Genomic DNA, 13,850 nt, shown 5'->3' on the forward strand with positions numbered 1-13,850 from the left:
CCATCTACTAAGGGGGGGGCCGTGTGGCACTATCTACTAAGAACATACTGCAGCTTGACCAATGTCTGGATTTAATGAGGTTTCGTCGATGATAAAAAAAATAAAAAAATGGCAAAACTGCATTGATTAATACATCAGTGTGAACTGGACCTAACATTGTCCACAAACACAAGATTGGCTGGGAACAGTAACAGGTAATGGTGTGGCTGGGAGTGCAACAAAAATATTATTTTACTATTGTTTTGTCCACAATCAAAGGGAAAAAAGCATGTGCATGTTCGTATGGTTCTCTGCTGCACCATTACTGCTCAGTGTGAATGCACCACTAAATCCCCACTGAATAAACCCTTGTACATCGCCACTTACCAGCAGTATGAAAGTCACTGCCCAGCACCTGCAAGTCACACGAGGATCCGCTTCAGACTCTAATGTAGACAAATAGGAAATGTCAATTCGCATTTAACATGGATTTCTATTGGAGCACGACTGCGTCCTGATGTCTGGGAGTAGCAGTAAACGGACGCCTGCACATACATACAGACTTCTCACATTGTCCGAGCCATTGTCAACATGTTAAAAATCCTATTTTTTTTATTCTACCTGTATCTGGGGAAGCTGAGTGACAACCAATATGGCCTCATTACAGATTCCACGGTGGCCATCACGCAGCTGACCCCCGTTTGCTAATTCTCTATACACTTCAATGGAGAGGTGGCCACGCTTTCCATAACCCAAAGGAAGTAATGGAAAGAGTCAAACATGCGGCGATCACCACAATTGTACGGAGAGTGTGACGACCAGGAATCAGCAAACAGGATCAGTGTATTATGATACAAAGGTTCAAAATACTCACAATATTACTCAATGCCTGCACAAAGTTTGCTCTGTTGATTTGCATTCTGGGAACTGTAGTCTTTTTATTTTTTTACCAGTAATCGCATGCAGGAAGCACTGACTCTCCCACTGCATTATAGGAGCTCACCTCAGCTGTTTCTGAAAACAATCTTGCTGGCTACTTCCAATAACAACCAGCAGAATTGTAAATGCAGCTCTGGAGTATAAGGGTATGTTCACACGCTGTGTAATCAGGCGTAAAAAATGGTAGTTAAACGCCTACAAAAATCTGCCCATTGAATTAAAAAAAGGCACGGAAAAAAACGCAGCATAAAAAGGAGCAGGTCACTTCTTGAACCTTTTTTGGAGCTGTTTTTCATTGTGTCAATGGATAAACAGCTGCCTCAAAAAATGTTTTCGGCTAAAAAAATGGCTGAAAATAAGAGCCTATTTTCCCTTGAAAACAGCTCAGTATTTTCAGCCGCTTTTGACTTTGCGTGTGAACATACCTTAAGGGTATGTTCACACGCTTAATAACCCTTAATAACCCCATTTTTTTTTTATTTTTTTTTTAAAGAAACTAGCGTTTTTTGAGGCGTTTTTTACGGCCGTTTTTGGAGCTGTTTTTCTATTAAGTCAATGAAAAACGACTCCAGAAGTGACATGCCCTTCTTTTTACGAGGTGTTTTTTTACATGGCCGTTTTTAAAAACGGCCGCATAAAAAACACCCCGTGGGAATGGAACGCCGTTTTTCCCATTGAAATCAATGGGCAGATGTTTGGAGGCGTTCAGTCCCCCGCATTTTTAGCCGTTTTTCGGGGCATTTACGGCCCAAAAAACGGCTGAAACTAGCCTGTTCACACATACCCTAAGGGTATGTGCACACACACTAATTACGTCCGTAATTGACGGACGTATTTCGGCCGCAAGTACCGGACCGAACTCAGTGCAGGGAGCCGGGCTCCTAGCATCATACTTATGTACGATGCTAGGAGTCCCTGCCTCGCTGCAAGACAACTGTCTCGTACTGAAAACATGATTACAGTACGGGACAGTTGTCCTGCAGTGAGGCAGGGACTCCTAGCATCGTACATATGTATGATGCTAGGAGCCCGGCTCCCTGCACTGAGTTCGGTCCGGGACTTGCGGCCGAAATACGTCCGTCAATTACGGACGTAATTAGTGTGTGTGCACATACCCTAATACAGACTGTAACTAAGGATCAGTACATGATAATGCAAATTTACAAAGTTACTCAACTGTTTTTCTGTATATATATATAATGGAGCTCATGTTTTATTTGAATTCATTGACACAGGACGAATCCTTCTTATAAATGTCAATGACAATAGCAAATGAACGCCATGAAATTAAAACCTGGGAAAGATGTTTTAGATTTAGCATGAAGGAACATTGGAGCCCATAGCAACCAATCAGATCCCAGCTCTCCATTATCCCGAGGGAGGTTAGAAAATGAAAGCAGTGATCTGATTGGTTGCTACGGGCGACCACTGGTGTTTATACACATCTTCTCTTGTGATCTTTATGGCTCATTAGAGGGGTCCTACAGAATTATAAAAACATGGCGGCTTTCGAAGTCCAAGGGAGCCTGTTCGGCAGTGCATGGAGGACGTGCGGCTCTGCAGTACTGTACGGGCTCCGTCTGCATATTGCAATATGTTTGAAATGCAGATATAAATATGAAATACTGGCTATTTAAGGGGCATATAGATTTATACCAACAAATCAGCTCATTCTGTAGGAGCCCAATAGGTCCCAGCAGTGTACCCCACCGATAACGGCTAAGGCCCCATGCACTCGAACGTGCTTTTGCGGCCGCAATTCCCCCGAAAATCCACGGGCAAATTGCTGCCCCATTCATTCCTATGGGGCCATGCACACAACCGTGGTTTTCACGGTCCGTGCATGGCCCGGAAGCCTGGACCGCAGAAAGAACGGGCAAGCCATTTTACGTCCGTGTTCTGCTGTCCAGGCTCATTGAAAATAATGGCCGCGGCGATTTGCGGGCGGCTCGTGGCTGACAGTCAACTGCCGGGCGACCTGAAAATCACGGCCGTACACATGGCTACGGTCGTGTGCATGAGGCCTTATTGTGTGGGATCAGACCTGTCACATAGTAAAGGGTCCAAATAATTTTTCTAGCAATTTAAACAGCATCAAAAAACGCTTCTAAAAATGCAAGCGTTATTAAAAGGTAACATGCGTTTTTAGTGGCGTTTTTCATTCGGTGCCATTTTGTACATGCTTTTGTTTCTGGCGTTTGTGAAGTCCCATAGAAAAGCCGGTCAGTTCACACAGAGTTTGTTTGACACTTTTTTTGACGTGGAAACCGCGTCGGAAACGCGCCAAGAAATGGCAGAAAATGCCTCCCATTGATTTCAATGGGAGGCGGAGGCTTTTTTTTCCCGTGAGTGGGAAAAAGAAGCGACATGCCCTATCTTCGGCGTTTACGTCTCTGACCTCCCACTGACATCAATAGGAGGCAGAGAAAGCGTATTTAGCAGCATTGGCTCGATGGCCGCGGGTGAAAAACACCACGAAAATCGGCATGCAGGCTGAGCAAAATCTGCCTCAACATTCCAAACTGAATTTTGAGGCAGATTTTCATCCTACAAAAAATGCTGTGTGAACCCAGACTAAAAATTGCTGAAAATACGCCATACCCAGAGCATGCGGTGTTTAGAAAAAAACGCCACTGAGCACAATATTGCTTCAAAAATGCCACAACCCAAAACGAGTTGTGTGTAGTGAATTTTATATTTTACTACATTCCTTAATGTAACATCTTAAAAAATGCTGCAAAGAAAAACACAGTGTGTGTGCCTCCAGCATTAGGTGATGTTTACACGTGTCCTTTTTTTCTGGCAGTTTTTGTTGCATTCACATTTCGGCAAAACCGCGCCATTTTTGCCGCGATTGTGTCAAAAACCGCAACAAAAAACAACTCATGTGAACGTATCCTTCCAAAAAACACATATCAAAAGCAGTGCAAGGAAAAAGTGGAGGAGTTGCGCATAACAACCAATCAGGTTGTTGCGTTCATTTTCCTGAGCGCTGGGCTCTGATTGGTTGCCATGGACAACCGCTACACTTTGCCTAGCTATGGTGGTTCCTAACTTTCCACTCACTGTATATATTTTTGCCGTGCGTGTGTAATAAGCCTGTATAGAGAGGAATAAGAATAACTTGTTTGCTGTCAAGACGTATTTGTACATAATACAAGCGTCTTCAGATGAATGAGCAGGAGCGCGCTCTGCGCGTAACACAGGAACTATATCAGCTGGGTGCGTGTTGCTGGGGGGAGCTATTAGAGGAAACACCGGAAGCGCAGAGAGGTCCATGTGAATCCTGTGTATACACACAGTAAGGCTGCTGCTGCTGTCACTCACTGATTCACTGCCTCTCTTATGTGAAATTATTACATGTGCAGCTGCTGAGCCCTGAAGAATTATAGCCCAGGCATAGAAATCCCTTGTCCCCAGGAGCTTACAATCTAGTCTGGAGTCTGGAGCTTGAACTGCAATCAGCATCCTCAAAAGGCAAGTGCCTTATCCCATAAGCTCCCATTATAGTAGGGACTATAGTGCTCAGCTGTCACAACTGGAAAATAGTAGTAGTCGTCCTTTCATCTTCACACAATGCACGTGTAATAAGGGGGATGCCATAGTAGAAGTGCTGCAGTACAAATTGTTTATAAACATATAGTAAAAATATTGTGTATGTTCTGATGATTATTATTATATATCCTGTAAATAACTCCATAGCTTCCATAATATTATGTCCTGTGTATAATCCATCCTAGATGATTTCACTTGTTACCGTGAATGGCTGCTGTACGAGGACTGCGCGTTGTACGAAGCCGCAGTACGGCAACTGTAGACGGTCGTGGGTCCCAGCGTCACGCCTTATACCTCTCATTCCTAAAGGCCACATTCACACGGCGGTATTGTGGACATTATTTGTAAGGGTCCTTCACATCGTGTGGTTTATTACAACTGCGCTGTTTTACGGTAATTAACCGCGATTTGACCACACTGTGTGAAGCCAAAACCAGGAGTGGGTAGAAAACACGGAAGCGTTACAAATCTTTTCGTTATACTTTGTAGGATCTAAAATATGCAAGTGAGAAAGCGACCGTGTATTTACATGAAGTGTTTTTCGCCGCGGTTTTTCTCAGGTTTTACAAAAATGTTGCAGTTTTGCCATGATTAAAAAACTTGAAATAAAACTACTCCTGTATATCCATACTTGGGGGCTGTTCACACGTTGAGGTGTGGGTAAAACCGCATGCAATTTGACGGCGATTTAGGCCTTATTCACACGAACGTGTTTTATGTCAGTGTGACGCGCGTGGAAATCACGCGCGTCGCACAGACTTATGTAAGTCAATGGGGCCGTTCTGACAGGTCGTGATTTTCACGCAGCGTATGTGCGCTGCATAAAACTCACGACATGTCCTATACTTGCCCGTGTTTCGCGCAGCACGCACCCATTGAAGTCAATGGGTGCGTGCAAATCGCGCTTGGCACACGGAAACCCTTCCGGGTGCCGCGCGTGATTCGCGCTACAGTAGTAAAAAGAATGAATGAAAACAGAAAAGCACCTCGTCCTTTTCTGTTTGTAAACATAAAAACAGTGTCATAATGATGGCGGCTGCGCAAAAATCAGCCACGCACCATATACAGATGCCACACTGATCTCTTGCGCGCGCAAAATGCAGCGTTTTTGTCGCGCGCATAGTGGACACGTTCGTGTGACTAAGGCCTTAGTGTGTTTTTCGTTGCAGTAAAAATAAAGCACCAAATCGTGGTAAAAACGCTTGCGCGTTTCGGGTGCATTTTTTTCGATGCAATTCTATCCAGACCTGAACCGCCACGTGTGAATGGAGCCGTAGAGGTTCTTTTTAATGGATCTGACAAAGAAAAAAAATCAGACCCCATGTTATGGAAATATTTTCCCCTAAAATCATTGCTTTTTACGGAAGTATATATACGTAAGGGTCCATTCAGCCATTGCTGTTGAGGCGCAGTTAAGACTTAATTAAAAAACCGTATCCAAAAATCCCTTGAGTTTTTACTGCGATTTGGCGCGCTTTCCGATGCTGTAGCGATGTCTGAATGGAGTGTTTTGCAATGCAGTTTTTTTGGCCGCACGTTATTTACAGGTAAAACTTGTGCCGTTTTTGGCACGTGTGAAAACCTAAAAAAATCACATTACAGCCCCTCCCCCGTTGTGCCGCCAAATATAGCTCACGTATGACGCGCTGCTTTCTCGTAAGCGCTAGGAGCCTTGCAGGAGAGGCACACATTGGCAACATTTACCATAGCAACACTGCAGTCCGATCTGCCAGCTATGTGTCCCGCTGTCAACTTCTCGTGGTTCATAAAAGTGCCTTTAGATGAAACGCATTTGACCGCACAGGCAAAAATCGTGGCAAACGCGCACCCTGGTCAACCGCAAATTGCAGCGCTTTGTGATGCATTTTTCACTTGTGCATTTTTTAACACATTTGTTTTTTCTTGCCAATTTCTTGCAGTTTTGCTGCGTCCACCGCAAAGTACGCAATGTGTGCATGTAGCCCAGTTACTGTCATTACTGCAAAATCATGTCAAAGTGCTGCCGTTTTAATTTTGCAATTTTACTGTAATTAGGGCAATAAACTGCTTTTTTTGGGGGACTGGGTAATCCTAATTCAATGTGACGCCCATAAGATAAGATTAGTTAGTTTCTCCCTATCACTTGTATCTATTGATACTACATGGACTCAGGTGTTGCAGCTTTGTCTTCTCCCTTCTCCTAATACCCTGCACATGTTCTCTGCTTCCTGTTAGTTGTCTTATGGGGCCCTCTAGTGGTAGAATCATGGTACATGTTAAGTCAGGGAGATCAGCGTAGTCGTGCAGCTACCGGACTGATTTACATTATTAATCAATAATAACTTTACATTTGCAGCCGCAGTGCCATGGCAGCCCTGAAGTACGCAGGCCTGGATGATACCGATAGCGAGGATGAGCTGCCGCCCGGATGGGAGGAGAGGAGCACCAAGGATGGATGGGTTTACTATGCCAAGTAAGAGCATGCAGAGAGGTCACAGTATATATGGGCAGTATGTATATTAGCGATGGTTAGGTAAGAGTTAAACTTCCCTATGCAGGATGTGTCTGATTCCGATCCGTCATGCCGAGTACTTATTATAATGTACATAGACATAGGCGAATAATTCTTTTATCATCTATACAGTTCATCCTGGTATTTTGCCTCTACTTTTTTACTATAGAGCGAGCACAAAAAATCCCCAAAAACTTCTGAAGTTCTAAATATAGAGTATCGGTGTCATTCTTTTATCTGACCCTTTTTTTTTTTTTGCATGTTATCTGCACCTCTGAACCTCATCTGATGTGTCATTGAGATATTGTTATTATTCAGGGTTCATAAACCCCCCACATATTACTAGAATGAAGCAGCCATGATACATTGTTTGTTTGTTTTTTTTCCCCTCCTTTTCCGGTGAAATATGACGCTGCTCTTATTGATATCAATGGGACTGTAGTGTGCACATAACCTTTAACATTTAATGGCTCCAGCCCTGATGCATCCAAGATATAGGGGTGTATTCCCATGTGCAGGCAATGATCAGGTTTTATTCATTCTTGAGTGGATTCAAATAAGTGTCAGTCCTTTAGGCCGGATTCACACAAGCGTGTTTGGTCCGTGATATACGGTCCGTACGTCGCCCACATTTTCCGGACCGAACACACTGCAGGGAGCCGCGCTCCTAGCATCATAGTTGTGTACGACGCTAGGTGTCCCTGCCTCTCCGCGGAACTACTGTCCCGTACTGAAAACATGATTACAGTACGGGACAGTTACAGTTATACATAGATAACTATGACACTAGGAGCCCGGCCAGTCGGTCCAGGAAATGCGGCCGACATACGGACCGTATATCACGGACCAAACACGCTCGTGTGTGAAGCTCCTTAGGGCACGTTCAGACGTGGCAGAGTTTTTCCACTGCAAATGTTGGTGCAGATTTGGGGCAATTACGCAACTAATCTGCACCAACATTTGCATATTTGATAGGTAATTCAGACGTTGCCGAAAAGACAGCGGACTTGCCACAGATTTCAGTTTTTGCATTGCAAAGGCTGAAATCCGCAGTGAAATTCCGCTTCTTCTCCGCAACAGTCAGTGCATGCTGCGGAGGGAAAATTCTGCACCTCAGCCTATGGTCCGCAGTGGAGTTTTCCGCAACGTCTGAACTAACTTGCCTAAAAATGTATTGAAACAACTGTAAAAAACGGCCGCTGGAGAATTCCACAGCAATCCCGCCACGTCTGGACGTGCCCTTAAGGTCCCACAGACAGGATACACTGCAGAATTTCTGCAACAGAAAATCTGCAGCGGAATCTTAGTGTAACTAAACTTTCAAAAAATACTTTTCACATGTCATATTGACATGTCAGAAGTTTTGATCGTTGGGGGTCCGAGCACTGAGACCCCCCCGTTTGCAAAAACAAAGCGCTAATAGCCCTCAGGTGAGCCCTGTGCTGATTAGTTTCTGATCGCCTTCCCTCGGAAAGCTGAGTAAGTGGTGTTCGGACTTATAGACTTTCTTCTGAGCCCGTTTACCCCTCGCTCAGGTTTCCAGGGAAAGCTGATCAGAAGCGGCGCAGCGCTCACCCCCAACGATCAAAACTTCTGACATCTCACTATGACATGTCCAAAATTTTTCTTAAAAGTTTAGGTGTCCATTAAAAAACGCAAGTAATTCAGTCAAAGAAACCTGCAGCAAATAGTGCGTTTTTGCTTCAGAATTTTTTTTTTTCTGTCACCGGTTTTACCTGCGGATTTAGTGTTAAACATTGATTATAGCAAACGTAATGCGCACCTGCAGATTCCCAGTGGTTTGTTCTGTGTTTCCGCTGCGTAAAAGCTGTGCAAACCGTGACAAAACCTCATCTTTAGCGGAATTTATGCTCCTCATTCAAGTCCATGAGCCAAACACGCATCATCTCGGCGCAGCATTTTTGCGGCGGATTTTAAAGTCACGCCGCAGAACACTTTCCCCATGACTTTTCTGCATTTCCTTTCCGCGGTGTGTGGCGGAGCTTGGCTAAATTTCATCCCCTTTGCTGCTACTGTAAATGCGGCAGAATTTCTGCACAGAACTCCGTTTGGAAATTCTGCAGCATTTACACTTTGTGGGAACCCGGCCTCATATTTTCTCTCCTCTTACGATCCGCACCTGGTTTTGGCCCCAAAAACTGCATTAAAAAACTGTTCAAAACCTTCACATGTGAATATACCCTCAGAAATGTTGAAGCGTTCCTGCAGATCTGAAGCCACTTCTACTTCCCCCAGAATATGGTGCGGCTAATTACCGTGATCGCCACAAAATCGTGGAAAAATACACAGTGCAATTGTGATAATGAACCGCACCGTCTGAATAGAGCCTAAGGCCTCATCCAACCTCTGAGACACACGGATCCGCAAAAAACCCAAACGGAAGTGTGCCGGGCCCTGTAGAAACGAATGATTCAGTGACGGCAAAAAAAATGGATAGGACACTGTAGAAAACAACGGTTGTGTGCAGCAGCCCTTAGAGTGTATTCACATGTGCAGGTTTTGATCAGGTTTTTGATGCAGTTTTTGAAGCTTAAACCAGGTGCGCATCATAAAGGGAGAGGCTGGTTCACAGTGGGCATTTTTGGTGCGTTTTTAACATGCGTTTTTTTTTAAATGTTATGGTAGATAATCCCCATGTCTCAATGGAAGTTCATCAACAAAAATGCACAGTGTGAACCCATCCAAAGGCTCCATGCATGCGACCGTAAAAAATCTCCGGAATTGCGGACCGCAATACGGTTCACAATTACGGACCCGTTCAGTTCCATTGGCTGCGGACACCTTTCCGTATCGCTACGGAAGGGTGTCCGTGCCGTAGAACTGTGCCGTGAATTATGGAGCGTGTCCTACTTTTTGTATTTTACGGGCCGCGCTCCCATACTGCGGGCACGGCCGTGTGCATGAGGCCTTAGGCTGGGTTCACACACCCTATTTACGGGCGTTTTAACCTCGAATTACGTCCGAAAAGATGGCTCCAATGCGCCGGCAAACATCTGCCCATTCATTTGAATGGGTTTTACGATGTTCTGTGCCGACGGTCATTTTTTTTATGCGCCGCAGTCAAAAGACGGCGCGTAAAAAAGACCGCGTCAAAGAAGTGCCTGTCACTTCTTGGGACGTAATTGGAGCCGTTTTCCATTGGCACCATAGAAAAGCAGCTCCAATTACGTCCGTAATGGACGCAGCGAAAAACGCCGGCAACATGCCATTACGTCTGAAATTCCGGAGCTGTTTTCTCCTGAAATTAGCTCCGTAATTTCAGCCGTAATGGACGCTGCCATGTGAATATACGCTAAGGTTGTATTCAGACGTTAAAAACGCGATTTGAGATTTTTTGTAAGGCCTCGTGCACATGACAGAACCTGCACGGCAGCAAACGGAGGCTGTATGGCTCTCTAGTACGAAGTCTCACGGCCTCCCTGTGCTACTATACCTTGCTCCATTGGGTGCCATATATAGGGAGCTTTTCTCACCTAGAAGCATTGCTGAGACATTTCATCCAATAGAACGTGCCAGCCTTAAAAAAACAGCTGTAATACAACCGCCGCATGCATGGGACCTCACAGGGATACTACAACCAAAGTTATATTCACAGGACCCCGACCTTTTAGGAGAACGTCAGTCCTGTGTCTGCAGTCCAAGGTGGCCACGAACAGGAGGGGACAATGAGCAGAGCTGACTGCACATTTGCGCAAATCTCCCCAGTCAAGTCTATTTGACTTATGGAAACAAACGACTTGGATTAAACCTCCAATATTTACAGGGATCTATAGTTGCTTAGCAAATTTTTGTCAACAAAATGAACATAAGGTTTAGATTGTGAGCCCCAATGGGGACAGTAAAAGAGGATCTCTGTACAGCGCTGCGTAATATGTCGGCGCTATATAAGTAACTGAAATAAATAATAAATAAATAAGATACGCGTTTTGACCACACCATGATAACCCACTACTGCAACACAGCATCTGCAGGTGGAGCAGCCTACAATACCCCTGCTATGCCAGTCTAAGCCCCCTTGGCTCTGGACTGCATTCACACAAGGGCAACACAAGTTAAGCTGTTAGGGTTGTGTCTCCTGACAAGCTTGCTGACTGTTTCCAATAGCAAACCGCAGGATTGTGAATGCAGCTCTTGAGTATAATGCAGGCAGTGCGTCAGGATCAGGACAAGAAAGTCATGCATTTACAAAGTTAGGCTACATTCAGACGAGCGTAGCTATTCTCGGACGTGATAAACTGCAGTTTTTTTACGGCGGCGGTGCAGCCGCGTGGGGCGCGTTGTCACAGATCCCCCATAGACTAGAGTCTATGGAGGGATGCGTGACACGCAGGAAAATAGGACATGTCTTATTTTTTCACGGACTCTTCACTCACTCCGTTGAAACAACGGTCACGGGGATGGCCCCATTGAAATACATGAGTCCCTGTGATGGCCGTCACCCGGACTACATATACGCTCGTCTCGATGAGCCCTTACTTGACTTTTTATGGAAATTGACGCTACTTATACACTGTGCAAACTGTTCCAAGTGGACGTACCCTTTAAATGCTTCTCCAATTAACTCTGAAAACATTTCACAGAATTTTTGCTTACCATGTTCTGTGCACCGTTCAGTGATCTGTAGATAATTTGGCCGTAAACTAACAATTTATCTTTTCATTTAATAGCCACTTAGATGAAAAAACCCAGTGGGAGCACCCAAAAACTGGAAAGCGGAAGAGAATCGCAGGAGGTTGGTAATGAGTTCACGTTTTGATTCTCTCTATGATTCATGCCGTTTATTTCATCCGTTGGTAAAATATGGACCGGAGATTTCTCGTAGGAGGAGATCCGGGTGCTTTTAGCTGTGGGTGTCATGTATTAATTGTAATATCGGTGTCATCGGGTCTTATTATCTGATTGTACCTGCAACTGATAGTCAGGACCTCACAGATAACACTATAGACTGTGTATCCCAGTGAGCTGCAACCTGTGGCCTTCCTGCTGGTATGGAACTACAACTCCCAGCATGCCTTGACACCCTGTGGCTGTCTGAGCATGTTGGGAGTTGTAGTTCCACAACAGCGGAAGTGCCACAGGTTGAAGACCACTGGTCTAATGTAAAAGTAAACAATATGATTTATTAATACACGTATCTTCATCTCATGCAGATCTCCCATATGGCTGGGAACAAGAAACTGATGACGATGGACAGATCTATTTTGTTGAGTAAGTGAGCACCATGGGTTATGTGGCTGCAGTATAGAGCTCCACTCTACCCCCCATAAAACCCCCAAAAAACTATAGGTAAATACAGGTGCTTGGGTTGTCTGCTCCTGGCAAGTTGTTATACGTTCTCTTCACCCATGTATTATATGTGCGCTGCGTGGCCAAAAGTATGTGGACATCCTTCCTGTTAAAGTGTTTCAGCCACATCCATTGCAAACAGCTGTGTAAAATCAAGCACACAGCCACACGATCTCCATAGACATACATTGCAAGTAGTATGGGTCGTACTGTAGAGCTCAGTGACTTTAAACGTGGCACTGACATAGGATGCCACAAGTCAGTGTGTGACCTTTCTGATTTGCTAGATCGTGTCATCTGTAAGTGCCATTATTAGGAAGTGGAAGCGTCTAGGAGTAAGAACAGCTCAGTCACGAAGTGGCAGACCGAACAAACTCACAGATCAGCGCTGCTGAAACGCGTGGTACTTAACAATTCTCTGTTACGTCACTCACTACAGAGTTCAAGACGGTCTCTGAAAGTGACATCCGCACCAGGGCACTGCGTCCGAAGCTCCATGGAAGGGGTTTACACGGTCGCTGCACACAAGACTAAGATCTCCAGCCACAATAAAATCAAATGAGATAGCGCTCGCCTGATCTCTGTGGCCATTACATGGAACCGAGTCCAAATGTCTGTGGGTACACGGATTCCATGTTTACTTCAAGACGGGTGTATGCGGATAAAATGCAGCACTCTGTTAAAATATCACTTCTATTTATTTCAAACTCCTATTAAAACACGTTGCAGGTGAATATCATGAAATATGGCCTAGAATTATATGCTTAGGTGTTTTAAATCGTCTATAAAGTCATGATTGAGTGAGTTTATTGTGGAGGAAGTCGAGTGGCTGCATAGATCCCTGACCTCAACCCCAGAGAACATCTTTGGGATGAATTGGAACCACGATTGCAAGTAAGATCTTCTTGTCCAACATCAGTGTCTGACCTCACTAATTCTCCTTTGGCTGATTAGGCATAAATACCCACAGACACGCTCCAAAATCTGTTGAAAAGCCTTCCCAGAAAAGTGGAAGTTGTAGTAGCCACAAAAAGGGGGACAACTCCATATTAACACCCATGGTTTTAGAGTGGGATGTCCAACAAGCTCATATAGGTGTGATGATCAGGTGTCCATATACTTTTGGCCAGATAGTGTATTTGTTTTTGGGAAAGCTAGGTGATTACTAGTAGGGTCCATGTTACAGCACCTACAGCTGGTAAACAACATTTGTGAAGTGATGCAGAAATATAGGAGTGGGGATGTATCGTCATTCCATAAGTTGTCATTCGGGCGCTCCAGTGCGGACTTTAATGTAAATGCACAGGGCTATGAACACGATTTAAAGACATGTCAGGAGGTTTTGGATGGCAGTCTGAACGCTTAAGCCCGATGCACATGACCATGCCCGTAATCACGGTCCGTGATTATGGGCACGGCTGGCCGCGGACGGCTGCAGACATCCGCATTTGCGGACCGTACTCCCATTGTAAAGTATGGGAGCACGGTCTGTAAAATAAAAAAAATGGCAGACGTCCTATTTTTTATTGAAGGTTTCTACGGCACGGACACCTTTCCCTAAATATAAGGGAATGTGTCC

The 13,850-nt window shown here is 44.8% G+C and overlaps 2 protein-coding genes across 8 annotated transcripts in view; one reads left to right on the top strand and one right to left on the bottom strand.

Moving 5' to 3' along the window:
- LOC142661264 (uncharacterized) overlaps window positions 1-4,088 on the bottom strand; it is an 84,901-nt gene extending 80,813 nt beyond the window's left edge. For 2 of the 3 annotated variants that reach the window (XM_075838650.1, XM_075838651.1), the window contains exons 1-2: window positions 3,985-4,088; window positions 367-425 (exon numbers count right to left, since the gene is read on the bottom strand). Coding sequence is in view for 1 of the 3 variants with exons in the window: in XM_075838652.1 (XP_075694767.1) it covers window positions 367-459 (93 nt within the window). In the remaining 2 variants the exon portion in view is untranslated. Of the gene's footprint in view, window positions 1-366; window positions 899-3,984 lie in introns of those variants that run through there. The other variant, XM_075838652.1, reaches the window with a different exon arrangement.
- Window positions 2,385-13,850, top strand: part of WWOX (WW domain containing oxidoreductase) — a 736,214-nt gene continuing 724,748 nt past the window's right edge. For 3 of the 5 annotated variants that reach the window (XM_075838647.1, XM_075838646.1, XM_075838648.1), the window contains exons 1-4: window positions 2,385-2,485; window positions 6,809-6,925; window positions 11,653-11,717; window positions 12,136-12,193. In XM_075838647.1, coding sequence (XP_075694762.1) covers window positions 2,418-2,485; window positions 6,809-6,925; window positions 11,653-11,717; window positions 12,136-12,193 — 308 coding nt within the window. In that variant the 5' untranslated portion in view covers window positions 2,385-2,417. Of the gene's footprint in view, window positions 2,486-4,179; window positions 4,396-6,808; window positions 6,926-11,652; window positions 11,718-12,135; window positions 12,194-13,850 lie in introns of those variants that run through there. The other 2 variants (XM_075838643.1, XM_075838645.1) reach the window with 2 other exon arrangements.

Source organism: Rhinoderma darwinii, chromosome 9, assembly GCF_050947455.1.
Source record: "Rhinoderma darwinii isolate aRhiDar2 chromosome 9, aRhiDar2.hap1, whole genome shotgun sequence".
NCBI classification, from domain to species: domain Eukaryota; kingdom Metazoa; phylum Chordata; class Amphibia; order Anura; family Rhinodermatidae; genus Rhinoderma; species Rhinoderma darwinii.